The sequence below is a fragment of the Hyalella azteca genome, unplaced genomic scaffold (assembly GCF_000764305.2).
Source record: "Hyalella azteca isolate HAZT.00-mixed unplaced genomic scaffold, Hazt_2.0.2 contig10616, whole genome shotgun sequence".
Lineage (NCBI taxonomy): Eukaryota > Metazoa > Arthropoda > Malacostraca > Amphipoda > Hyalellidae > Hyalella > Hyalella azteca.
This window is the reverse complement of record NW_025940648.1, coordinates 84909-111312: the sequence shown is the minus strand read 5'-3', so window position 1 is coordinate 111312 and position 26404 is coordinate 84909. Positions and strand designations below refer to the sequence as shown.

The window sequence follows — 26404 nt, the reverse complement described above, 5'->3', positions numbered from 1 at the left end:
TGACAGTTCAGCAGTGTGACAGGACTGCTGACAGTGCCAGCATGTGGGTGATGGTGTGGGTAAGCAGTGTGGGCATGAGCTGCATGGCTGTCTTCAGCCTCGGTCCGCCCTCCAGCTCCGCCATGTGCAGCAGATCTGCCGAGAACTGATCAAAAAAACTTCCTTTGTAATTTCGATAACAATAATTTCTATCTTAATAATCATAACTTAATAATCACAACCGTAATAACGATAAATATTTGTAATAATCAAGGTAATGATTAATCACTTGTCGCTGTGCGTAATCTTGGCCCGAAAGTCAAATCTATGAAGTTGACTGTGACGAAACACGCCGATATTAAGAACTTACGATTTTATTAAGTGATATTATAACGATATTTTAGCTTATTTTTTAACGATTTTATTAAGTGATATTATAACGATATTGTTAAATGATAATACAGTATAACGATATTATTATGTATTTCTCAGTTTTTTATACCGATGTCTTTATGGAAACTTCGACTTCCAGCATTGATGTGGGTCAACTGATTTCACTTTGTCTTGGGTACCGTTATTAATTAATAATAACATTATTAATTATTATTATTTGAGCTTCTAAATCCTCTGAGAAGCTGGGGCACCATTAACTTCAACATAGATTGTTCTGCAAACAGTTGAAGTTCTTCAGTTCTGCAATTAATGATATTGAAAGTTTAAAATTAAGTACTCACTTATTGAAACCTCCTCAACGATGCTTCTGAACTTCTGTGCCGTTCATCATCGATGAGATTTTAATGTAAAATTTCAATACTATTCATGTATTAACAAATTATTATTTAGTTATTAATATCTGATCGCAGTTTTTCATGATTGTTCATCGGTTAGTCTCCCTGCACCCATTGCATGATTTATATATAAGAGCCTGCAGACCGATATTGAACGATGTTTGGACGATATATAATTTAGTAAATTGGTGAATAATATAATTTTTTTTCAATAGTCATATTTACGGTTTCGTTATTCATAATGATGATATTGAAAATGATTTGAAATTTACCATTATATTTTCAGAGAATATTTATCGTTCTTCATGGTTTCTGTGTCAACAAAATAATTTAAATAAATTCATGCTAATTAATAAACACATTGATGAGGTCCCACTGCATGATAACTGGGTCAAGGGTGACGGCTTGGACCCACCTTTTACCCCACTATGTCCCCACCTTGTCTGGGTGTTTGGGGGTGGGGGAGAAGGTCTGGGTGCCCCACTATGTCCCCACCTTGTCTGGGTGCTTGGGGGTGGGGGAGAAAGCCTGGGTGCCCCACTATGTCCCCACCTTGTCTGGGTGCTTGGGGGTGGGGGAAAAGGTCTGGGAGAGCTCGCAGCTCTCGGTCACCCAGGCACCCGTGGGGGTGACCAGCACCAGCGGCTGGGGGATGTCACGAATTCCTAGTTTACTAATTAATTCAATTGATAAATTTAATTCAATATTCATAGTTACTGTTTATATTGATAATTAAACAGAAATGACGATCAGTTTTTCTATTATTATTCACGATACTTACTACTGCTCTTATTAGGCATCAATCAATCTTTACGATAATTATGAATATATATAAATATTAAGTGTCGAATTCAATGAATAAATTCGGCAAGAACTCATGGAGGCTACTAACCCAATTCAATTCAATGTATTAAATGCAGATAATTGAAGAAAAATCAACGAAATTATGAAAAAATATTAATTTCGCTGGCAACAACGATAGTTGAAACAACGCGGAGTGTGGTGAACAGAAACATACGATGACCTCAGCACTGCACTGCTGAGGTCATCACCACACTGCTGAGGTCAGCACCACACTGCTGAGGTCAGCACCACACTGCTGAGGTCAGCACCACACTGCTGAGGTCAGCACCACACTGCTGAGGTCAGCACTGCACTGCTGAGGTCAGTATCACACTGCTGAGGTCAGCACCACACTGCTGAGGTCAGCACCACACTGCTGAGGTCAGCACCACACTGCTGAGGTCAGCACTACACTGCTGAGGTCAGCACCACACTGCTGAGGTCAGCACTGCACTGCTGAGGTCGGCACCACACTGCTGAGGTCAGCACTGCACTGCTGAGGTCGGCACCACACTGCTGAGGTCAGCACTGCACTGCTGAGGTCGGCACCAGGTTCTCGTCAGGTTCGGGCAGGTCGCCGGTCCGCTCATCTGTCAGCTGCATCTGGAAGACCAGGCGCTGCCCGCCCGCCAGCAGGTTCCAGCGACTCCACGAGAAGCTCGCTACCCTAATGATCATTATTAATTAATTATTAGCGCTATAATCATTATTAATTATTTGTCAGCGCTATAATCATGATTAAATAATTGTTATCGCTATAATCTTGATTAATTTATTGTTATCGTTATACTCATCAATAAATAATTGTCATTTATGATAATTATTTTTATGTAAAGTAAGAGTAACGATAATATAATTGTAACACACGGTAAACATGAATTTAAAATAATATTATTGTCCTGACGAGCTGACCGGCTATAATCATCAATAAATAATTGTCATTTACGGGAAATTATTTCGATGTAAAGTAAGTAAGTACACAAAGTAGACACAAAGTAAACTTGTATTTAAGATAATATTATTGTCTTGAGCTGACCGGCTATAATCATCAATAAATAATTGTCATTTACGGGAAATATTCTGATGTAAAGTAAATTAATATAATTGTAACACAAAGTAAACTTGCAGTTAAGATAATATTTATTATTGTCTTGAGCTGACCGGCTATAATCATCAATAAATAATTGTGATTTACGGGAAATTATTTCGATGTAAAGTAAGTAAGTACACAAAGTGGACACAAAGTAAAATTACATTTAAAGTAATATTATTGTCTTGAGCTGACCGAGACATGAGCGCCATGCAGTAGTAGGCGTGGGCCTCCGTGGCGCGGTGCTTGAGCGGCAGGCCCTCCATGTAGCAGCTCGAGTCCGCGTCCGGGAACAGCGTGATGCCGTAGCTCTGCAGAGTCTGCAGGGACATGTAACATGCTGCAGAGTCTGCAGGGACATGTAACATGCTGCAGAGTCTGCAGGGACATGTAACACGCTGCAGAGTCTGCAGGGACATGTAACGCGCTGCAGAGTCTGCAGGGACATGTAACACGCTGCAGAGTCTGCAGGGACATGTAACGTGCTGCAGAGTCTGCAGGGACATGTAGCGCTGCAGAGTCTGCAGGGACATGTAACATGCTGCAGAGTCTGCAAGTACATGTAACGCTGCTGAGTCTGCAGGGACATGTAACACGCTGCAGATTCTGCAGGGACATGTAACGCTGCAGAGTCTGCAGGGACATGTAACGCTGCAGAGTCTGCAGGGACATGTAACGCTGCAGAGTCTGCAGGGACATGTAACACGCTGCAGTCTGCAGGGACATGTTACATGCTGCAGAGTCTGCAGGGACATGTAACACGCTGCAGAGTCTGCAGGGACATGTAACACGCTGCAGAGTCTGCAGGGACATGTAACACGCTGCAGTCTGCAGGGACATGTTACATGCTGCAGAGTCTGCAGGGACATGTAACATGCTGCAGAGTCTGGAGGGACATGTAACGCTGCAGAGTCTGCAGGAACATGTAACACGCTGCAGAGTCTGCAGGGAAATGTGACACGCTGCAGAGTCTGCAGGGAAATGTGACACGCTGCAGAGTCTGCAGGGACATGTTACATGCTGCAGAGTCTGCAGGGACATGTAACACGCTGCAGAGTCTGCAGGGACATGTAACACGCTGCAGAGTCTGTCTCTTATACACATCTAGATGTGTATAAGAGACAGCTGCAGCGTTTAACATGTCCCTGCAGACTCTGCAGCATGTTACATGTCCCTGCAGACTCTGCAGCGTGTTACATGTCCCTGCAGACTCTGCAGCGTGTTACATCTGTCTCTTATACACATCTAGATGTGTATAAGAGACAGCATGTAACACGCTGCAGAGTCTGCAGGGACATGTAACATGCTGCAGGCTGTCTCTTATACACATCTAGATGTGTATAAGAGACAGGCTGCAGAGTCTGCAGGGACATGTAACACGCTGCAGAGTCTGCAGGGACATGTAACATGCTGCAGTCTGCAGGGACATGTAACATGCTGCAGAGTCTGCAGGGACATGTAACACGCTGCAGAGTCTGCAGGGACATGTAACACGCTGCAGAGTCTGCAGGGACATGTAACACGCTGCAGAGTCTGCAGGGACATGTAACATGCTGCAGAGTCTGCAGGGACATGCTACACAGTGTAAGGGCGTGGGAATGGCAAATAACAACTAAATAAATAATAACTTAGTAAGTAATTGAAATATAAGTATTTAAAAACTACCATTAGTCGATCGGAGATTTCATCTATCGCGCCGCGGTCTACGTAGAACGTAACAGCTGCGATGGCTGAGAGATTACTGTACCGAAATCTAGAATATATTTGTTGCAAGCGAAAGTTTAAGTAACTAATCAAGAACTTTATTCAACAAGAACGCAACATCTTGGAATAAAATCACGCTATTATACAAGAGGAAAACGGTAACGTAATAAGAATATATTCATATGTGAAGATCTTACACATAACGAAACTATTTACAGAATACTTACAAGGAGAACAGTAGTTGTAGGTCTTGAACGTACAAGAGCTGAGTCAATGCTAACAATGGTCACTAGTTCTAGAGCGAAGTAACTTACTAGTAGGAACTATAGTACGGACTACTAGGTACATGTGGGCGCTACAACAGAAATTTCATGATAATATTCAGCCACATCCAAGCCACAAACTGACGGCGTGGAAGAGATATTCAGTATTATTAATTAATATTATTAAAACTAGCGTTCAGTATTAGTAACGCTAGTGTTGCGTGGATGAGGCAGTCGTGAAGTGTGCAACTGTACACTGAGGTGTGCAACTGTACACTGAAGTGTGCAACAGTACATTGAAGTGTGCAATAGTATACTAAAGTGTGCAACAGTACACTGAAGTGTGCAACAGTGCCCTGCAGTGTGTAATTGTACACTGAAGTATCCTAACAGTTCTTGAAAGTATCCATGCAGTGTCCCGCACTTGCACCAGCTCGCAGGTGGTCATGTGCCGCTCGTACAGGTCTGTCAGCAGACACCTGCTGCCATCCTTCAGGTCTGACAGACACACACTGCCAGGCTGCAAGTGATGGAATTTGTATAAGTAAATTTTATATTTATTTAGTATTATTAAATCTTAAAATCAATTGATACAAGTAAATCCTGAAATTAAATGCAATAAGTAAATGTTGAAAAGTCGATGGCATTAGAGAAGAAAACAGTGAAAAATCACAGTATGAGAATTTCAACGGGCTTAAAAATGTTTTCTATCTTTGAGAAAATATTTACATCAACTTATTATAATCAAGTTTCGCTTATACCTTGTAAAATTATGAGTATATTTAAAAAAACAGAGACTTACAGCGATCGTGAAGGTGGCCACAACGACAGCTCCTGAGAGCACCAGCTGCACCGTCTCGGCAGCGCCACCTGCCGCACCAGCACAGCAGAGAGTTTTAGGACATTTCTGCACTAATTTATTTGTGTGTTGTAATGTGAGCTACAGTGAAGTCGTTACGCGTGTTATACTGAACAATAAATTGAGGAAAATAGGGAATAGGGGAACATAGGGAATAGGGGAGCATGGGGAATAGGGGAACGGAGGGAACAGGGGAACATGGGGAACAGGGGAACATGGGGAACAGGGGAACATAGGGAATAGGGGAACATATGGAATAGGGGAACATGGGGAATATGGGGAATATAAGTTGTCTCGCCTGGGGAGGGGCGCAGCTGCCAGCTCATGAAGGGGAGGTTCGAGAAGCGGCTCATAGCGAGCCCCATCACCCCCAGCTCGCTGGTTCGAACCTCGCCAGAGAAAAACTGTATAATAATACACTTCTTATATCCCTTTACCAATTTTTTGTTTCTTGAAAACTGGAGCACAATAGGCTTACTGTAAAATCTAATAAAAACGAGTCTGTTATATTGTTCAATTAGCGACACTTTCTAAGCACTGCGCGCGCAAAGTGTAGAACTGATACGAACTTTTGCCAGGCCGAACTGTGTCAAGATGACACACACTAGAAAAAGAATATAACTCGGTACTCACTGCAGTGAGTGACAGAGAGCGCATTTTCTCGTCGACGAAAACGTGAAGTCACGGATGGACAGACAGACAGACGGACGGTCAGACAGACGGACGGACGGACGGACATGGCGAGCACAATAGTGCATTTTTCCATAAATGAGAAAATGCGCTAAAAAGGTGCATTGCTATTTAGACTATGTCGCACTGATTTTATTTAGTGTACATGTGTGGTACCTTGAGGATGCGTTGGTCCTCGAGGTACTTGGTGTCATGGAAGCAGTCTGTGGTCCACGTCTTCTTACGGTGGTTCCACAGCACCATCTGCGGAGGCTCGAACCAGAACGCCGAACCGGGGAGTCTGAAGGATATTGCGGATATTCCTTAATAGTTTATTATTTTGATTTTGAATAAAATGTCTGGAGAAGGATTTAATTTTTAAATTAGATTAACAATCCTTGAAAATATCAAGGATGTGTACTCACCATACCGTGCACTCGTACAGTCGTGTACTCACCATACCGTGCGCTCGTACAGTCGTGTACTCACCATACCGTGCACTCGTACAGTCGTGTACTCACCATACCGTGCACTCGTACAGTCGTGTACTCACCATACCGTGCACTCGTACAGTCGTGTACTCACCATACCGTGGATTCATCAAACTGTGGAACAAATCTGAGTGGATGGATAACTTTCCTAGCGAATAGAACTAACGTGACTGAAGGATAGGATAACGGCCTCCATACAGCTGTAGCCAACACAACACAAGTCCCCCGGTGTATGGACAGCAGCACACAGCACATACTGTATGGACAGCAGCACACAGCACATACTGTATGGACAGCAGCACACAGCACAACACAGCACACACTGTATGGACAGCAGCACGAGTTTCTGCAGCTGCAGTTCGCGCTCCTTGGTCTCAGCCTCGAGGTCCTGCGGCGTCTTCCTCTTGTGAGCCCCGCCCTCGGGGGGCGCCTGGTACCCCGAGCCCCAGGACAGGGGGACTACGCTGGCCACGTCCTCAACTGCTGGGGACGTGACAGGTAAAGACTTGTGCTGGTCACGTCCTCAACTGCTGGGGACGTGACAGATAAAGACTTGTGCTGGCCACGTCCTCAACTCAAAGATATTTTTTTCATTTGATGTATAAGAAGATTGCAATGATTTATACTAATTCATTTTTTATCTCTATGTATATTTCAATGAACATGATTATGATGTTTATAGCACGGCGCCAATCCTTTTGATCAATTCTAAACACAATAACGACAGAAATCTATAGCGTAATTTATTAAACTTCAACTCATTTAAACATTTTTCGTTTCATTTGAATTTATTTGAATTTTATTTTAAATAAATAAATAAACAAATATCTGTGTCACCATGTTTGATGGTGCAGTTCTCCCCCAGACGCTGGGGTTGGGGGGGAAGCTTGAGGAGGTTGATGGTCCACACCCCCCCCTGCACCCTCACCTTCCTCAGGTTCAGCTCCCCAGGTTCTACCTCGCAGGCCGGGGGGCGGGTGTCTTCTGTAAACATCGGTCCAACCCCACGACCGGGAAGTGTTCAATTTAATTAAAATTATTAAATTGCATTAATTATTAAAAATCATTTACCTATTGTTAATAATGCACAACTGATCTCCTTAACCTAGAACTTCCTCTAAATTAAATTTTTCAATAATCAAATTTCTGGTAGCTGAACGCCCGAGTTTCTATAAGCTAAATTTTGCTATTTATTAATAAGTGAAAAATTCGAACGCAAGTTTGCTTCTACTTTGATCTTAAAATAATAAAAAATTCGCACTTAAAATTTCATAACTATACGACATCGTCTTTGAAGTTTTTTGTGGTAATAATGTAGGTTTGATTAAGGTGCTAACTCCTTTCAAATGATATGATAACAGTCTTTTATGTTTTTCATTCAAGAATATAATTACTTAAAGGCATTAATCTATGAAAATTAATGCTCTATCCTTATGTTCAGGTTTACTCACGTTCCTCAGGTATGGCCGGCTGCGTGAACGTGAATATAAATTAATCAAAGATGAATGAGTTCTATCGTCATTTTAAATAATGTACTAACTACTAAAAAAACACTTTGATCTAAAGAACCATATATATTATTGCATAAATATTAATTAATATTAATGCCACATATAACCATAGAGATAAGTTCTCCAATAATTACTTTCCAAATTTGGTACAATGTACAGAATATCTCCAAAAAATCCTCAAAATCAAAAAATCATGCAGAGGTTGGAATCGGGTTCGAATGTTGCACTCTAACTCTAACTTAAAGTACGTTAGAGTTAGAGTGAAATATATTCTCGAAATAAATGATATTGATATAAATAAACAATACACTTTTTACACGTAGAATAAAGACCACCTCTTCCCGGGCAAAACTGAGTCAGGATGACCCACACAATGATGAAACTACGTCGCTATTTGGACAAAGTCCCAATAATTTGAGACTTTGTAGTATAATTTGGGACTTGTAATAATTTGGGACTTTGTAGTATAATTTGGGACTTTGTAGTATCTGTCTCTTATACACATCTAGATGTGTATAAGAGACAGGATNCTGGTCATGCTGAGGGTACAGAGATGCTGGTCATGCTGAGGGTACAGAGATGCTGGTCATGCTGAGGGTACAGAGATGCTGGTCATGCTGAGGGTACAGAGATGCAGATCACCCTTAAAATAACATGGCAGGTATGACGAATGTATAATTCATTACTAAAATTATAATTTTGTTACAGTTTGAAGTAACTCGAAAATTGATCAGTAGCAAAACATCTTAATAATAAAATAAAAAATTATAATACAATAAAACGATTTTATATCACTTACAGATTATTTATATTACTTTTTTAATTTTATAATAATTTTGAAAATTATTATCATTATACGTTGTGAGGGAAAGCTCGCTGAATATTAGATTTCCCGCTATTTAGATTTCTAATCTAATATTAATTTAGATTTCCCGCTGAATATTAGATTTCAGTCCACTGTTTGTCGAGCTTTGAAGACGCGCGCATCTTGTACGCTCTGCGTTACCAGTCAGCATTACTTTGCTGTACTGCGGTGTGCACCGGTAAGCTGCGTCATGTGAATGAATGCTTGTATTTTTGTAATTGTTGTCTTAGTCATTATATACTGAAATTGTCACTTGTGTTTAATTGGTTTAGGTGGGGTGCAAGTATGGATGTGAATTAGATGTAAGTTGTGAGCCTCAAGGTCTGACTAAACGTTCCGTTTGCCAGCTAGTCATATCGCTAGTCAGTCATGCTTTCCTATTAGTCTATATTTTGTCAGTGCCCCAACAGTCTGCTTGCTTTAACTCCCTAGCGCGGCAGCACCTGTAGCCTGATGCTGACTACGTCCCTTTTGTAAAATAATAATTAATAATTAATGATTAATAATTAATAATTAATAATAATTAATAATTAATAATTAATAATTATACGCCGGTGGGCCTGCTCGGTGGCGCTGACCACGTTACCTTCGGAGCCCTTGTTGTTTCCCTTCTAAAGCTGCTAGAGCCAGCTAGTTCTACGCGGGCCAGTTTCGTCGCGTCAGCGTCGATATTTTACATAACATATATAGTATGTATTGGAGTGGATACATTCTCTGACCAATAATTAATTTTTAATCCGTCCGCTCTGTTGAGCTGACAAACCTCAAGTTGAGTTGGGCGCAGCGTGTGTGAGATATGTCCGTGGTTGAACTAAGGAGGAGCCGACACGAAGCTTAGACTTGTTTAGTTAATTCCGTATCCGTTTCAGTCTGGATTTAGTTTAAAGTAACGTGATAGGTAAGCACGCACTGTGCCATTCTCTGTATCCGCAACTTTCAGTTCTTTAGGAATTTATTCATTTTCTTAGTAAAGTATTAAAACTTGTTCGCCTTGTCCTTCCTTCCTGCAACGGTCTTCAGGGCCTGCCCTGACATACTTGAATAACATTCGCTGTTCGGTGAGTAAGAGAGCGGTGATATATATATACTCACCCAACAAGGTGAGTATGGGTGAGGCAGGAGGTACAGGAGGCGGGGGGCAGGAGTAAGAGGTGGAGAACTTGGAGTAATGATCATACTCCGTCCTCACCACACTCACCACGCACTCCTTCTGCACCACACTCGGGGGCAGGTGGTAACTCAGCCCCAGCTCCTCTATCTGATGATAAACGTTAATTTTAAATTAATTAAATAGCTCTGATAATAAACATCAATTTTAAATTAATTAAACGGCTCTGATAATAAGCGTTAATAATAAATTAATTAATCGGCTCTGAATAAAGGGTAATTTTAAATTAATTAATCGGCTCAGATAATAAACGGTAATAATATATTAATTAATCGGCAAATTATTACTTCAAGAATGTTGATTTTAAGAAAGAAATAAGATTCTTGTCTTCATTCTAAGGGATATAAATAATTCTTAAATAAATAATGAAAATTATATCTAATATTACAATATAAAATATTTTTATTTATGCATTTTTAATTAAGTAGCGCTGTAAAGAAAATTGAATGGGTGATAAGGCGGATGGCGTTTTGTTGGCATTGAAGAAATGCTGCCCATGAAAAATATCAAAACCGAAATGGGTGAAAATTTAATATGTTTTATGGTGCAATATTTGCAAGAAATTAAATAAAGAAGATGAAGGGAGGAATGAATCTGATGATGAATTCAAACAAAGAACGCTGATGGTGAACGCAACGTACGGAATGCTCGGCGTTCTTGGGTGAACGCGTCGTGTTGCTCCAGAGCGCCACGGATACGAGCGGCGACCCCTGGAAGAACGCGTACACCTAAAGAGGGAAGGAGTCTGTAATTAAACACATTAAAATTTATTTATTAAGGGTTTTCAGCGCATTTTCTCATTTATGGAAAAAAGGCGCTATTGTGCTCGTCATGTTCGTCCGTCCGTCTGTCTGTCCGTCCGTGACTTCAAGTTTTCGTCGACGAGAAAATGCGCTCTCTGTCACTCACTACAGTGAGTACTGAGTTATAATTTTTAATATTCTATGTGTTTATGATATTGATTTTACTTTAGTTACTGAAGTGCACATAATGTGCAGCATTGCTAGTGAGAGTAACGCGGTACTTGCTTGTGGATTTGTTGTCCAATGGGGCATTTGGTCACACAGCTGGCACTCACCATGGCAGCTGGTACTTACCATTGCAGCTGGTACTCACCATGGCAGCTGGTACTCACCATGGCAGCTGGTACTCACCATGGCAGCTGGTACTCACCATGGCAGCTGGCACCTCCATGGCAGCTGGTACTCACCATGGCAGCTGGTACTCACCATGACAGCTGGTACTCACCATGGCAGCTGGTACTCACCATGGTGTCGTGGTCCAGGTGGGGCGTCAGGTCCAGCAGCTGGTTGTAGAGGGCGCGATCAAGCTTCCTCCGGAGAGCCACCTGCAGCTCTAGCCAGATCTGCACACAAAAATTAATTCAATATTTTAGATAAATATAATTAATTAACTCATTAAGAAGTAATTGATCATCAACCGTCACATGCACAAATTCTCATAAATTTAACAATTATGATTTTTAAAGAACCCAATTTCAAAAGTTGCATTTTAACCAAATGGAGAACCTAACCTCCTGCCACAGACGTCGCTGCTGCTGCGTTGGCTGGTCCGCCTCTTCCATGGCCGCCTCTACCGCGCCTATAACCTGCAGAGGTCATGCTAAAGTGAATGTAACAAACGATATTAAAATAACAAATTAATGTTATTGTCACGGTATTCGAGTTATCCATCGTACTAGTACTTATCAATTTATCATCGTATTCGTCTTCATCCATCGGTCATCAGCCTTGTGAAGAATCATTTAAAAATCAACGTGCATCTCATTGTACGTGTACAAGTCGTGCTATATTAAGTAATAATATGCAATATTATTACTTAAAATAATACGCAATATTATTATTAATAATAATACGCAATATTATTACTTATTACAATACGCAATATTATTACTGATAGTAATACGCAATATTATTACTTTTAATAAAACGCGATATATGGGAAGTAAGTAATGCAATATATAATAAAATGGCAAAAAGTAATGACAAGCCTTAATAATTTCTGGAGTCTCCCTCATGCAGGAGTCGAGGGTGGGGAGCAGCTCCCCCCGTCCCGTGTCCCCCACGGGGTCCCACAAGGAGAGGTAGCGGTTGAGCGCGGGGACGCTACGGGCGTCTGGGAGACCGTCGCAGCTCATCAGACGCTCCCACTGCCCGCATGTGCTATTCAAGTATCGCTCTAGTACATTTTTACATATTTAATTACATTTTATAAATAAATTTTTCCGATACATCCCCAAAAAAATAAATTTTCAAACCAATACATTTCAGATATTTTTTACAATAGATTTTTTGATCATTTCAAGTTTTAAATTTGGATATTTTTCATTTCAATTTCATTTTTTTCTGATAAATTTTTCTCCTCCAAAATCACTTTTCGTTTCTTTATTCATGTTTCATGTCCAGCGTGGACGTCGCGCATATATGTTATTAAAAAGTGATTAAAATTTAAACGTAATAATAATTCGTAAGCTATTAATTGAGAAAAATCCTACTAAAACAATTAGCCGCAGAAAACGTGAAGTCACGGACGGACAGACAGACAGACGGACATGGCGAGCACAATATCTCCTTTTTTCCATAAATGAGAAATATGCGCTCAAAATGTAAAAACTGTTACGATCAAATTATTTCCAACAAAATGTTGAAGATAGTTTGCAAAATCATGAGTGTTGATGCAATTTGCCAGTAATGATCTAAAGCGTAGCTAGGCAAGTTTAGGATCAGAAAGAATAGAATAGAATTGTCGGCGTTGAAGAAATAGGCCCATGGCCTATTATAATAGGTCCATGGAATAACGCTGTTCTATACCGATATCTTCTGTCCCAGTGTTTAACCCTGGATGAATAAGGCATACTCTCTTAAAATTATTCATTAAAATTACATATCGGTATACAGAGGTAAAAATACGATATTATTCAATTTTAGTTTTATAAAGAAAAAAACTGCTATTCCCAGTATGAGAAGTTCCGATGTTTAGAATCAGAAAATGATGTTAACTAAGGTCGTATTCATTGGTGAGGGCAACCCACCAATGAACATTGGAACCTTATGAACCTTGGGACATAAACTTAATTCAATAATAAATGCGGAACAAAACATTTATAGGCTACAAATATATATTAACAAATCTAGGTGCTGCAGATCAATGATGAGAACATATGTAATGCGGTATAAGTAACCTCCTTGTCCTCTACAAGCTTTGCTTTGATGACTTCCATGCTGGCCTCGTGAGCCTCACACAGCCTCTTGGTGCGCCTCAGCTGCTCGCACCGCAGCCTCATGCGCCTCAAAGCCTCTGCTGCAGCCTCAGCAGCAGCAGCAGCTGCGGCAGCCTGCCTCTCAGCCTCAGCAGCCTCTTCTAGCAGCCTAAATAAAGAGGCAGGTTATAAATGCTTAAATTATATATCCCCAATTTCCCTCTTTTCCGACACTGACACAAATTAGATTTTGAAATATAATTTCACCAAGAACGTATTTATCGCGGAAAAACTTTTGAAATTAATTAAAAATTGCAGTTATTCTGCCTCACCTTCGTTCCTCTTCCTCCTGCCTCTTCCTCTCCGCTTCCTCAGCTCTTATTTGTTCTCGCTCCTCCTTCGTCATCTTCTTCCTCGCAGCCTGCGAACGGGAAATCAAAAATAAAAAATAATGCAAAAGAAATTAAGAAGCAAAATCACTCATGCATTAACAGTAAATCTACTAATTTGAATTACCCGCCTATAATTCTACGAGGGAAATTTTATGCTAAACTAGATACGCTTATTAAATGTCAGAGACACCGAAATACAATAAATTAGATTTAGTCGTATATTTTATTTGGATTTAGTCGTATAATTTAGATCAGATTTAGTCGTGTAAACGGAATAATAATGAATTGACCTCGGATATATACGTCCGTGTCTTGCATGCCCAACGTCAACTCTTCGTATGTTCTAAACACACGCGTGGTCGCTGGTCGAGTCAATAAATTAAGCTACGATAAAATAAAAATACGCTTTAAAGGGCATTACATTGATCTGAAGTATACTCAGGTGAAGAAGGCATTCATTGCTCAGGTATATCGAGATGAAGAAGGGCATTCATCGCTCAGGTATATCGAGATGAAGAAGGGCATTCATCACTCAGGTATATCGAGATGAAGAAGGGCATTCATCACTCAGGTATATCGAGATGAAGAAGGGCATTCATCACTCAGGTATATCGAGATGAAGAAGGGCATTCATCACTCAGGTATATCGAGATGAAGAAGGGCATTCATCACTCAGGTATATCGAGATGAAGAAGGGCATTCATCACTCAGGTATATCGAGATGAAGAAGGGCATTCATCACTCAGGTATATCGAGATGAAGAAGGGCATTCATCACTCAGGTATATCGAGATGAAGAAGGGCATTCATCACTCAGGTATATCGAGATGAAGAAGGGCATTCATCACTCAGGTATATCGAGATGAAGAAGGGCATTCATCACTCAGGTATATCGAGATGAAGAAGGGCATTCATCACTCAGGTATATCGAGATGAAGAAGGGCATTCATCACTCAGGTATATCGAGATGAAGAAGGGCATTCATCACTCAGGTATATCGAGATGAAGAAGGGCATTCATCACTCAGGTATATCGAGATGAAGAAGGGCATTCATCACTCAGGTATATCGAGATGAAGAAGGGCATTCATCACTCAGGTATATCGAGATGAAGAAGGGCATTCATCACTCAGGTATATCGAGATGAAGAAGGGCATTCATCACTCAGGTATATCGAGATGAAGAAGGGCATTCATCACTCAGGTATATCGAGATGAAGAAGGGCATTCATCACTCAGGTATATCGAGATGAAGAAGGGCATTCATCACTCAGGTATATCGAGATGAAGAAGGGCATTCATCACTCAGGTATATCGAGATGAAGAAGGGCATTCATCACTCAGGTATATCGAGATGAAGAAGGGCATTCATCACTCAGGTATATCGAGATGAAGAAGGGCATTCATCACTCAGGTATATCGAGATGAAGAAGGGCATTCATCACTCAGGTATATCGAGATGAAGAAGGGCATTCATCACTCAGGTATATCGAGATGAAGAAGGGCATTCATCACTCAGGTATATCGAGATGAAGAAGGGCATTCATCACTCAGGTATATCGAGATGAAGAAGGGCATTCATCACTCAGGTATATCGAGATGAAGAAGGGCATTCATCACTCAGGTATATCGAGATGAAGAAGGGCATTCATCACTCAGGTATATCGAGATGAAGAAGGGCATTCATCACTCAGGTATATCGAGATGAAGAAGGGCATTCATCACTCAGGTATATCGAGATGAAGAAGGGCATTCATCACTCAGGTATATCGAGATGAAGAAGGGCATTNCAAGGGTGGGCGCCTTGCCCCAAGCCCATGGGCCCATTGCCCCAGGGGTGGGGCAATGGGCCCATTTTGACACTTTTTACAAAATAGTGTTTCATTAAAAATTGAATAACTCTATAGGCGTCTAATTCACATAATACATTCCTCATTAGTTGCACCTTTAAACAAAACAAAAAACCATCTCGTATCAATTAAAACTTCATCAAAAATTTAGTTTGAAAAAAGTGGGGGGCGCGCTGCCCCACGTTACCCTACTGTTACTCACAATACCGATAATAAATCATTAAACGTTAAAAAAATTTGTCGATCAGATAATTCGCAGTTGACTTGTCATTTATTTTATTTTGTTGAAACGCAAGTGTGATTTGCTTTTCTTGTGAGGTGCATTCGAACCAAATAATAAAAACTGAAAACAAGTTTCAGTTTATTTATGTAATCCTTAAATGTGCACTAAGGTCCAAATATTTTTGAATAAGAAACAGAATTCATATAATAAAAATAATACGCTTCGAACTGAGCATATTCCACCTATCCCTGCGTCTCACAATTCGCTGAATCTCATTCCTAATTCATCATTCCTGTCACCAAATTAAGCACCCGGTACCGTATTAAACTCACCATCTGTGGTCAGCTCTGCCAGGCGATGAAAAAAATAGTCTTCAGTAAATTAAAATTTTCTGAAGTTTTTAATTAGAGGCGACAACGATGTCAGATGTCCTCGATAAGATGAGTTATAAAACTTTTGACAGGAAGTTGGTCACGTGGGCAAGGTTTAGAAAGTTTGGTCTATTTAGTGTAGCAGTGTAACTATCAATATCAACTTTCACAAGAAAGTAACCCCGGTTGAATCTTTAAAGACGGTATTTTAGATTTTTATGATGACAACGCCATTATCATGATGACAGCGTCATTATCATGATGACAGCGTCATTATCATGAGATGACAGAGCGTACGGAAATAATTTGTTTCTCCTGCTAATGTCCGATATGTATGATATAGATAATATGTCTCCTGCTCATTGCTTAATCTGCACTACAATTAACAATATTCAATACTTGAGACGGTCAATTAGTGCGGTCAATCAAAATTACAATTTTTTCAACTTTGTCATTAATGTTTTCATCATAATATTGACACTACAAATTTCTCGCAACAAAACCCCAGTGTTCGTCCTGAGCGCGGAGCCACTGAACGCTGCAGCTACAGGACGCAGTCGCCATGGCAACGCGTATGACTATTTAGGCATTAGAACGCTATTAATAATATTAACGTTTTGCTATTATTCAATGGTTAAGGAAACTTACTTAGGCTGATCCCCGTTGAATGTTATCGTAAAGTGCACCGATTTATAGCGAGTATCTTAGTGGTTTGTTTGATAACTGAAAGATATTAACATCTTAATCACGATCAAGACGATAATTTATGACCATAGAGACGAAGGAATATTAATCGGGGCTTCACAACCAAAGTAATTAGGTGATGACGTTGATTTGGCTGTGTCCGGCCCATCGCTAACTCTCAAACTTTGTTGTTCTGTTGTTCTCACTTGTCCCCCTCGCCGATTTTGACCAGAATTTTTACAGCTAGCGAAGATCGCACCCCAAACTCGCAGCTCTAAGTTAGCACTCTTAACCTTGTAAAGGTTAAGGTCAGGTCTTAACCTTAACGGGGTGGCCATCTAAGTCAAGCAAGAATATTGTAGTCAATAAATTTGTTCATAACGGTCATGTAAGATTGCAATTCAGTAAATTCAATACCTATAGTCACATGAAACTATTCGTCTAAAGCAGAGTATTTTAATTTTGCAATTTAGAAAGAATTGCGCACAAGTTTGTGGTCGAACTTGAAGACTTGCAATTAAAGAGGGCGGATTTATCAGCGTATAATTCACAAGTAGATTTCTCAATTATAACATTTTTTGATCTCAGAAAATTTTGAGAGATTTGTCTACATGATTTTATATTCTGGATGTAAAAAAAACGAAGCAATGATATTTAATTGAACACTCGAGACATTTATTGCCTAATTTCGTTCTAGACATAACCGAAACGAGAGTAAATATTTGGTCTGGAAGGAAAATATTTGAGAGTCGATCAGTTAGGTTTACTATTCAGATATTACGAGTGATAATTTATTAATCAACTTACCAGAAAGTTTACAGTACTCACATGACATAAAAACTCGGAGTTGACAGCGCTACCAAAAATGCATCTATACACATTTTGATGAAATCCTCGAATGTTCTACAAAAAATCAAGAGCTCGGCTGCAGAGACAGGCTCCATCAGGTTTACAGTTACGGACGCGGCGGTAAACATTACATCATTGTTATTCGGACCAATTGACTTGTTTTATTATGAAATTCTGCATTAGTTCGTAATTACCGCAACAATAAATGACCATCTCTGAATGAACTATACTCCTAATAGTTAAGTTGTCATTACAAGAACACGTCGTCGAGCCTGACCAGACGAAGCTTCCAGAACTTCAGGCCTCCATGACTCGTGTGTTCCAGCATGATGAGCACTCCGAAGTTAAAATCACTCTTCTTGTGCATGTAAAGTTACATAGACTTATATCTGAAAGCAAATATTATCCGAAATACAAACATATTCCAAATTTTAGTTTAACAATTTCTTGAGTGAAGAACGTCCACTTCTCAATTAAGAAACAAGCAAATAGCCATTTTCCGTCGTGCTTAAACATTCCGTAGAAATGTACAGCTATTATCATGCGCAGGACGAGGTTCTTCAATAATTACACCTGTCAAGTAAGACCTCGGTCGGGTGAATATTACAGTAAAAACTGAGGAGTGTGTCCGAGTTCTTAATAGGTCCAGCCGTAAAGTCGATCTGAGAGTTAAAAGCAACCATGCACATTCTCGTTGGCAAGACATGGCTCGACGACACTGATTCTGCCGATGTGCGAGTCCAACATCTTTTGGATCGACGTCGACAATATTGAGGTTAGTGTGGGATGCTCGCTGCTGTACGCACATAGTTTAATCCACAGGCACTGAAAAATCTATGTATCTACACATAAAAGTCACATGCCGTTGAAGAAAAGCCTGTTGACATTTTTGAATGAACATAGAAAATGGCGCAACAATGGCGAGGACAACACCCGCACGAACACACCAAAGCTTCTATATAGCCTAATTGAAATTCTTAAATTCTAACTTCTTTGTCGCCATCCTAACAGAATAATTCTGTAAGCATCTTACTATAATTAGAATCTTCTCAGCCCATTGTTCACGCCGCGCAACAGCAGCATAGTTCATCTGGTCAAAAGCAGCTTCCCGCACTGCGCATGTGCAAACTGTTCCTGCCATCTTCCCAGCGGACTGGTAAAGCAGTTATTTGCAGTTACACAATACCGATAGTCGTGCGAAAAGCACCCTTTTAAACCCAGATGTGTGTACAGTAAATCATTAGATAAACAAAACTATAACTCAAATAAGGTTTAATTACATATATAGACACTCAAGCTCTTCACGAAAGTATTTCTTTCCAGAGTGACAATTATTTAATGGTCATAATACAGAAATATTGGTTATTTTCACTATACGTGGCAGCAATTTGTTGACAAATTGCAGTGCTATTTCACACATAGTAATAGAAAACGATGCATATCTTTTGCTTCAAACAAACACCGCTATGGTTTCGACACTCGAAAAGAGGAAAAATGCAGCTAGCGGGACTCCATTTGAGCGAGAAGTAGAGGAGATTGCTTTGCTCACTCAAGATTTAGAACACATTGATTGTTAGTGACATCCTAGCTTGCTGCCATTTTTCTGCTAATGGCATCAGTAACAAACTACAACTGAGCAGTTTAATGGCCGCTCTTCTTCCAGCGCGGTCATTTCTCATGGCAGCCAATTACACCCGCTCATAAAAGCCAGCTATTTAGCACGGGACAAGTTTCTGCTAACATTTATTTTACCCCCAATAATTTTGTAATTGTTAGTGAATGCCAGGCCCAGAAACTAGAAGACCTTGGTATATACCCTCCTCCTAAGTCCCAGGTGAGTGCCAAATTTGTGTTTCATCGCCCAAAACTACTGCTATTGCAGTCTCTTCAAGTAACAGTCAACGTGCAGCCAGTGCAACATCTTTCAACTTGTTCCACTGCATCATCAATTGGCCATTCTCTCTCGTCCTTCCATCAAGCTGAAGAGTAACCCCCTCAATTTAAATGACACTAGAGTAACTTGCCTTCTCTATGGAGTCTACATCATATGGCGTGTGGAAGACGCCAGTTAAAGCAATAGTATCCATAACGTTCTTTATTGAAGTTATTAATTATGCAAACACAAAAAAACCTTTGGGGGAAAAACATGGGCTTAATTCCCTCGATTGTGTTGCATGTGCCAGGAGAGAAGAACGCCAAGTTAATTACACAGTCTTATCAAATAATGCCAAATACTAAAAGCTTCATCTTGCTATCAGATCAGTAGCTGACCAGATATACAGGAATTATCCCTGTTCTAATTAAATCAAGCCCTTGATGTCTTACTTTATGCCATGTTAATTGTATTATCAACTAACTAAATACATTATAGTCTCTCCAGTACCAATTAATAAATACAACGCCCTCTTGTTAAGCAGATTAATCTTGTTGCCCGAGTTTAAAACCGTTCTGTCATCTGAGTTGCCTCGGTCCTAATTAAATCAAGACAAACACTTTGCTTCTTCACAAGTTTGTGAAATTAACAGCATCTCTGGCTAGGCTTCTCCCTCTGAGCATTGATGCGCACATTAGAGTCAGGCTGCTGTGCGGGGTCCCTGCCGGGGGTCTTGGAGAGGATTGCGCTCGCCAGCTCCAGGAAGGCTTGCTCAATGTTGATGTTTGCCTTGGCTGAGGTCTCTAGGAACCGGATTCCATGTTCTGCTGCAATCTGTGAATGCATTAACATTAGTTACCTATATTATAGAGAAAATGTCATAAAACCTGCAACAACACATAAAATTACTTGAATGGAATAACAGGGAACAAATTTGAGATTGAGTGGGTAGTTGATTTAAAATATAAAATAGCAATAAAAAAGAAGGAATCACTACATACTATAAGATCTAGCTATGAGTCAGCTTAAGTTAAAACTGAACTAATTCACCATTTTAGGCAAGCATGATGTATTATATACCTACTGGTCAGTTTAAAACTGTCAATAGAAAGTATTTTCCACAAATAAAGATATTTAGAATTAGATGGAAGCCACAATAAAACTATTTTATGCTCACATCTTCTCCTTTCTCTTTGGGGATTACTCGCTTGTCCTCCATGTCACACTTGTTGCCAAGGATCATCTTCTCAACATCTTTGTTGGCATGTTCGTCTATATTTCTTAACCATTTTGCTATGTTGTCAAAACTTTTGGGATTGGTGATGTCATAAACTAACATGATGCCCATGGCACCTCTGTAGTATGAGGTTGTGATTGTGTGAAACCTTTCTTGGCCAGCAGTGTCCCTGAAGAGCAACAATTTATAGTACAAGTGCATTATGATTTATGAACAATCATGTACATAATCAATTAGACAAAATTTTTATATCCCTATTAGATTAAAGCTAACATTACAAAATGATCTCAATGTCACATGAACTATGTCACAAACTCTAATTAAATATCACTACACAACAATTTGCCATCATGGGAACTAAGTGACACAGACAACTGTTATGCAATGTTCAGCTATATTTTTCATTTTTTTATATACCTACTGTACATTATAAAAGGAAACATAATAAACAAAAAATATATCAATACATGAAAATATAGATGAGGGTACGCAGCCGTGCACCACTAAATTTGGGCACCAATCAGCCTTGAAAAGAACGCCTAGCATATTTCCGGATGTCCACCAATCAGCTGCGGATTAAGCCAACCGTCGGTAACTGCCCGTGACATCATCTTGCTTTAAATATTAGGAGCTTTACGCCACCATATTCTGAAGCGAATAGCCCAGAGAGTTATGGTTGTGCACCACTGAACGTTGCATCGAATCAGCACTTCATACCCTGACTTTAGCTCGAATTGTAACTTGCGGACAACGGACTGTGACCAACCAGCCCAGGTTGCCAGTGGAACTGTGTGCATCCTGCCGTGCACCACCAGACCATCACTTTTAGCTCACAGCATTGGGGTTAGGTTTCAGAAAGCATAGTTCTGTTCCAAAATCTATCGTCCTTTGACGAGCGACTTCTACAGCTTTGCTAAATTACGTAACTTTTAGCTCACAGCATTTGGGGTTAGGTTCCAGATAGCATAGTTCTGTTCCATAATTTATCGCCGTACGACGCGTGGCCATTCGACCGTGGGCTGGTTCGACACACGGGACAGATACGGACAGCTCCGGCGCGCTCCGTCCGGGTGGTGTAAAATTTTTGTGCGAGTTGGCAGACGATGCTGGGCCATACAACGCCAGGCTTATTTTCCTGTGGGCTGATTGATCTAATTCAATGGATGTGATCTGTCTGGTGGCATGCGGCTGATAACATTACAGTCAAGATGTGTTGTAGGCTACGTTCTTCAGGGAAGGCATCATGATAGTCCATTCAAAGCACGGCAGTGGTGGTCTCCAACAGGCGTCCCATAGATGCTATATTTATTTCAAGATAAAAGGTAGGTAGTGTGATCATAAATTAACCAAGAAAAATCTTACCATATCTGAAGCTTGATTTTTTTTCCTTCTAATTCAATAGTTTTGATTTTGAAGTCAATACCTGGAAATTAAAGTTTTAGATCAGTGAAATTTTAGAAAAAATTACATACAATAGGACAATAAAGTGATATGTGCATTAAAAAATTCATTTTAGGATAATTATTACATGATCCTAAAGTTTACTATTACTGCAACTGGGATTGGATCAAGTTATTCCAACAGAATGATAGATATGGGTAGGTATAGATAGATACATATATTAATAGATACAGATATGGTAACAAAACAACCAAATTCATAAATTGCTGCTCACAGTGGAACAATATCCCAACTCATGTTTTTGCAAGTGCAGTCTCTAAAGAGCATTGAATTATTTGATTACACAGTAGAAAAGATCAAGAATAGTGTTCACCACAGAATGACATGTTAAACACTATGTGGATTAAAACTAACTGAAAAATACTAATGTCTTCTATAATAAATATAATTTCAAACATTTTTTTACTGGAATTTGAGTTGCCTGTTTTTAAAAATTTGAAGGCTTTTTTTTAAATGGAAAAACAAGATGATAATGAGCCAATAGACAAGCATGCATCTATATACTTTTTGAGCCATGACAAGAGCTTACCCCCATGAAAAATCAACTTCAATCTAATTGTTAATAAATAAAAGTGTACACTCAAGCACAAGATTCCAAGTTATGGATAATGTTACTTTTCTGACAGGACCTCAACTACAATATCATCAAGGAGGTATTTTGGATGCAGTTACTGTGCAGGTTATCTTGACATGAACAAGATAGAGAATTTCCTACCAAATACTTGTATCGTGTAGCTTGAAAGTGTCATACTTTTGATAAATTAGCAATCTTGGGACTTGATCATGCACTTTTGTTAACATTTAGATATGAGATACATAATTAATGTAGCAAAAATCTTGCAGCTCTAAAAAATGGCAGGAAAGTTCTTTTTATGGCTTGTAAAGTAGATATAATCCATGCATGAGCTTGACTATGGCACTCATGCAGACATGGATTATACTGTACAAAAAAAGTGTACATAGTAGATATGGGATTCCATATGTAGCTGTGATTCCATTTCTTTGAGCCATGAAGAGACATTGTTATGGGCTGTCACTCTTACTGCTGGAGAGTGGTGGTTACCTTAATCCCACTTGGGGAAGTAATGCTCCTCCAGTTCCAAGTTAATGTGAAATTATTTAGAATCCTGAAATTCATGGTGAATATTATCTATACTAGGTATTTGTGTTATTAGTGCTCTCCATCTCATTCTCTTTGCCCTTTTTGCAGACCATTATTTTATGGGTCAGTGGTGATTCAAATTCCAAATCTCCTATCAGTTGATACCCTATACTCACACTACTGCTTGTGGTTGGTGAGTAGTTGCCAAAATATACCTTTTTTAATCACTGTTCATATATCCATTGATGAAGATTTAAATGTTGTGTTTTTGATAATACTGTTATAGATGAGAAATATATTTATCTGTTATCCTGCTTGATAGTTTATTGTGTATAATATGTTTTGAAGTTTGTATTGATGTTGTGTTAAATAATAGTTGTGTTGGGTAATGTAAATATTTTACAAAAACATCTTCAAGTACTTTATGAGCAACCCATGCCCCGTTTGCCCGGTTGCCTAGTTGTACGGTTGTCGGTTGTCCGGTTTAGGAGTTACGGTATACAGTTATCCAAGTATACGGTTAACGGTTTTCCAGTTACCCAGTTATTTGGCTTGGTTTTTTGATTTAGGGTTCCCTATCTTGTTTAAATTTTAAGTTCCTTAATAATTAAATCTTGTATTAGAATTAAATAAAGTTGAACAAAAAAGAGAAAAATTCCAGGGCCTATACTTTCAAAAAAGTTAAGAGATCGTAAGTTCATCAGCCAATCGGTGATGGCCTTTCAAGCAAAATCCACCAATCATAGACAAGAAAATAGAGCGTAAGTACGGTACCGTACTTACATTCACTTAGCGAGTTTTGAAAGTATGGCCCCTGGTGGACAGGAATGGCTATAAGGAGAGTTGGGAGGCCATCTTTTATTTAACCCTTTAGAGTTTAAAGAACCTTGAATACCTTCCCTCACCTAGCCAATAAAGACGACCATTACAACATTTACAAGCCATTACTAATTTAGAAAGTCCAGTGCACGTGTTAGCCCAGATCTCCAATTTTACACTAAAAACAGTAACAATCACATTTGTCTTTAGAGGCAACTGAACATGTGATAATTCAGTCTGGTGACGGTGTAACTGCACCTATGTGATCTCCAATGAGACATTTTGGGTTGACTCGTCATGCAGGATGTTTTGTCCAGAGCATGGACTTTTCCCAACCATAGTGGCAAAGCAGAGAGTTTTTTAGACTCTCCCTCAAGTTCATTTTTGAGTCCTATATGTAGACCAATAAAGTATCCTGGATACCAGCATTATCATACATAAGAAATTGGTTCAAATCTTGAGTAAATGAGGAAATTAAAAATGAACTGATTCTAAAAAAGCTCTGGTTTGCCACTATGTTCCCAACTACAGCTAAACTGAAGTATATATATATATATATATATTTATAGTTCCACTTTACCGGACTTTAATTAATTTTTTTTCTAAATTGCAAAAAATATATAAAAAAAACTTGACCTGGCTGGACCTAACCTCAGTAAAACGGTCTCTAGCAACCTAAAGAAGGGTTTTAGACTTATATACTGAAATTTTACAGAAATAACAGAATCATATATTTGTATGCCATATTTTTAATTCAACCAAATTACATGATTTTAGAGCCATAATGTTTCATGAAATGATGAATCATGACCAACTCAATTTAGAATAGGTACGAGACAAAAAATTTTGTAAATTGCTGGATGAGTTTTCATTTAACAACCAACTTCTCAAAAAATAAGAAAAAAGGAGACAATTTTTCAAATTTTACATGAAAAATACAGGCAAGAATCATAAAAATTAATGAAATTACCCGTAAGTAAGGCTATAAGAGATTTAATGATTTATAGGTATATCTCATTTCCAGGTGGCTTTGGCCTGATTTACCAGAATAGATACCAAACAAAATGATGAATATTGGAGCCATAATAATAGAAAAAAATAACTTTTACTATTCAAATATCCATAGTCAATTCTCCACTATTACACTTTTTCTAGAAGGGGCTAACACGTAACATAGAAGTTTGTACTAGGCTTCTGCTTATGCGGCGCCTAATTAGGCTACTTCAATGGGTTTTCCTATAAAATTAAGGATAAAACTGCATTCTTGGCCACAAATTAGGTATCCACAATATAACAATTTTACCAAAATGCAAGATAGAAAGTAGAAACCAAAATATATCAGCAGAAGAGGAATAGAATTTTTTCAATTTTGAATTACGTAGGTCGATAGCTATTAGCTAGTACTAAATGGCAAATTAAGAAGACGGATGTAACATTTAGAAGCATTCTTACATGACAAATTTTTTCTCTAGCTAAATATTATGATCCCTCAAGACTCAATAATTTTATAAAAATTATAATGCTGAATTGCTGATTGGCCTCGAATAATATAGCAATAAGCAATTTGATCGTCTAAGCTTAGGCTGATCGGCTGATGTGCTAATTTGTCTCTGAATTTTATGATTCATGATTGACTCACCTATTGTAGAGATGAATGTGGTATTAAACGCATCATCTGAAAATCTAAATAGAATACATGTTTTCCCAACACCAGAGTCTCCGATTAATAACAGTTTGAACAATAGATCATAGGTTTTTTTAGCCATTATTTTGATTTGTTAAGTAGATTCGTAACTCTGACTGACAACTAACTACTGTTGATAAAACTGGTAAAGCGAATCTTGATGAAATCATAAACACCTGCTCCTGCAAGTGTTCCCTCTAGTGGCTGTTTTTAGAACAAACGGAATATATTTCAATATCTTCTTTGAATGTGCCTAATATGAATTGTTTATTGAATTTACTACTGTAAATTTATTTTAAAACTTTACTGCTGCTGATTTTTCATTATAAGATAGTAGTTCTCTTCGTTTCGTAGCAGACTCAACGCTGATAAAAATGACTTCTTGTGTATACCTTCATTGCAAACATACTGT

The 26404-nt window shown here is 39.0% G+C and overlaps 2 protein-coding genes across 2 annotated transcripts; both read right to left on the bottom strand.

The window, feature by feature from the left end:
• Positions 1 to 7: 7 nt before the first annotated feature.
• On the bottom strand, positions 8 to 18183 carry LOC125178532 (dynein axonemal intermediate chain 7-like). The gene is made up of 18 exons (XM_047882505.1): positions 18094 to 18183; positions 13783 to 13871; positions 13433 to 13619; positions 12242 to 12400; positions 11765 to 11839; positions 11498 to 11596; positions 10868 to 10958; positions 10155 to 10316; positions 7524 to 7670; positions 7010 to 7166; positions 6373 to 6496; positions 5825 to 5915; positions 5470 to 5537; positions 5092 to 5187; positions 2896 to 3020; positions 2160 to 2277; positions 1320 to 1412; positions 8 to 145 (listed from the first exon to the last, which is right to left on the bottom strand). Exons 1-18 carry the CDS (start codon positions 18181 to 18183, stop codon positions 8 to 10), a joined length of 2109 nt encoding a protein of 702 aa, XP_047738461.1.
• LOC108668547 (ras-related protein Rab-10) lies at positions 17716 to 26184 on the bottom strand. The gene is made up of 4 exons (XM_018155787.2): positions 25948 to 26184; positions 22289 to 22349; positions 20867 to 21095; positions 17716 to 20523 (listed from the first exon to the last, which is right to left on the bottom strand). Exons 1-4 carry the CDS (start codon positions 26072 to 26074, stop codon positions 20335 to 20337), a joined length of 606 nt encoding a protein of 201 aa, XP_018011276.1. The 5' UTR covers positions 26075 to 26184; the 3' UTR covers positions 17716 to 20334.
• Positions 26185 to 26404: the final 220 nt, after the last annotated feature.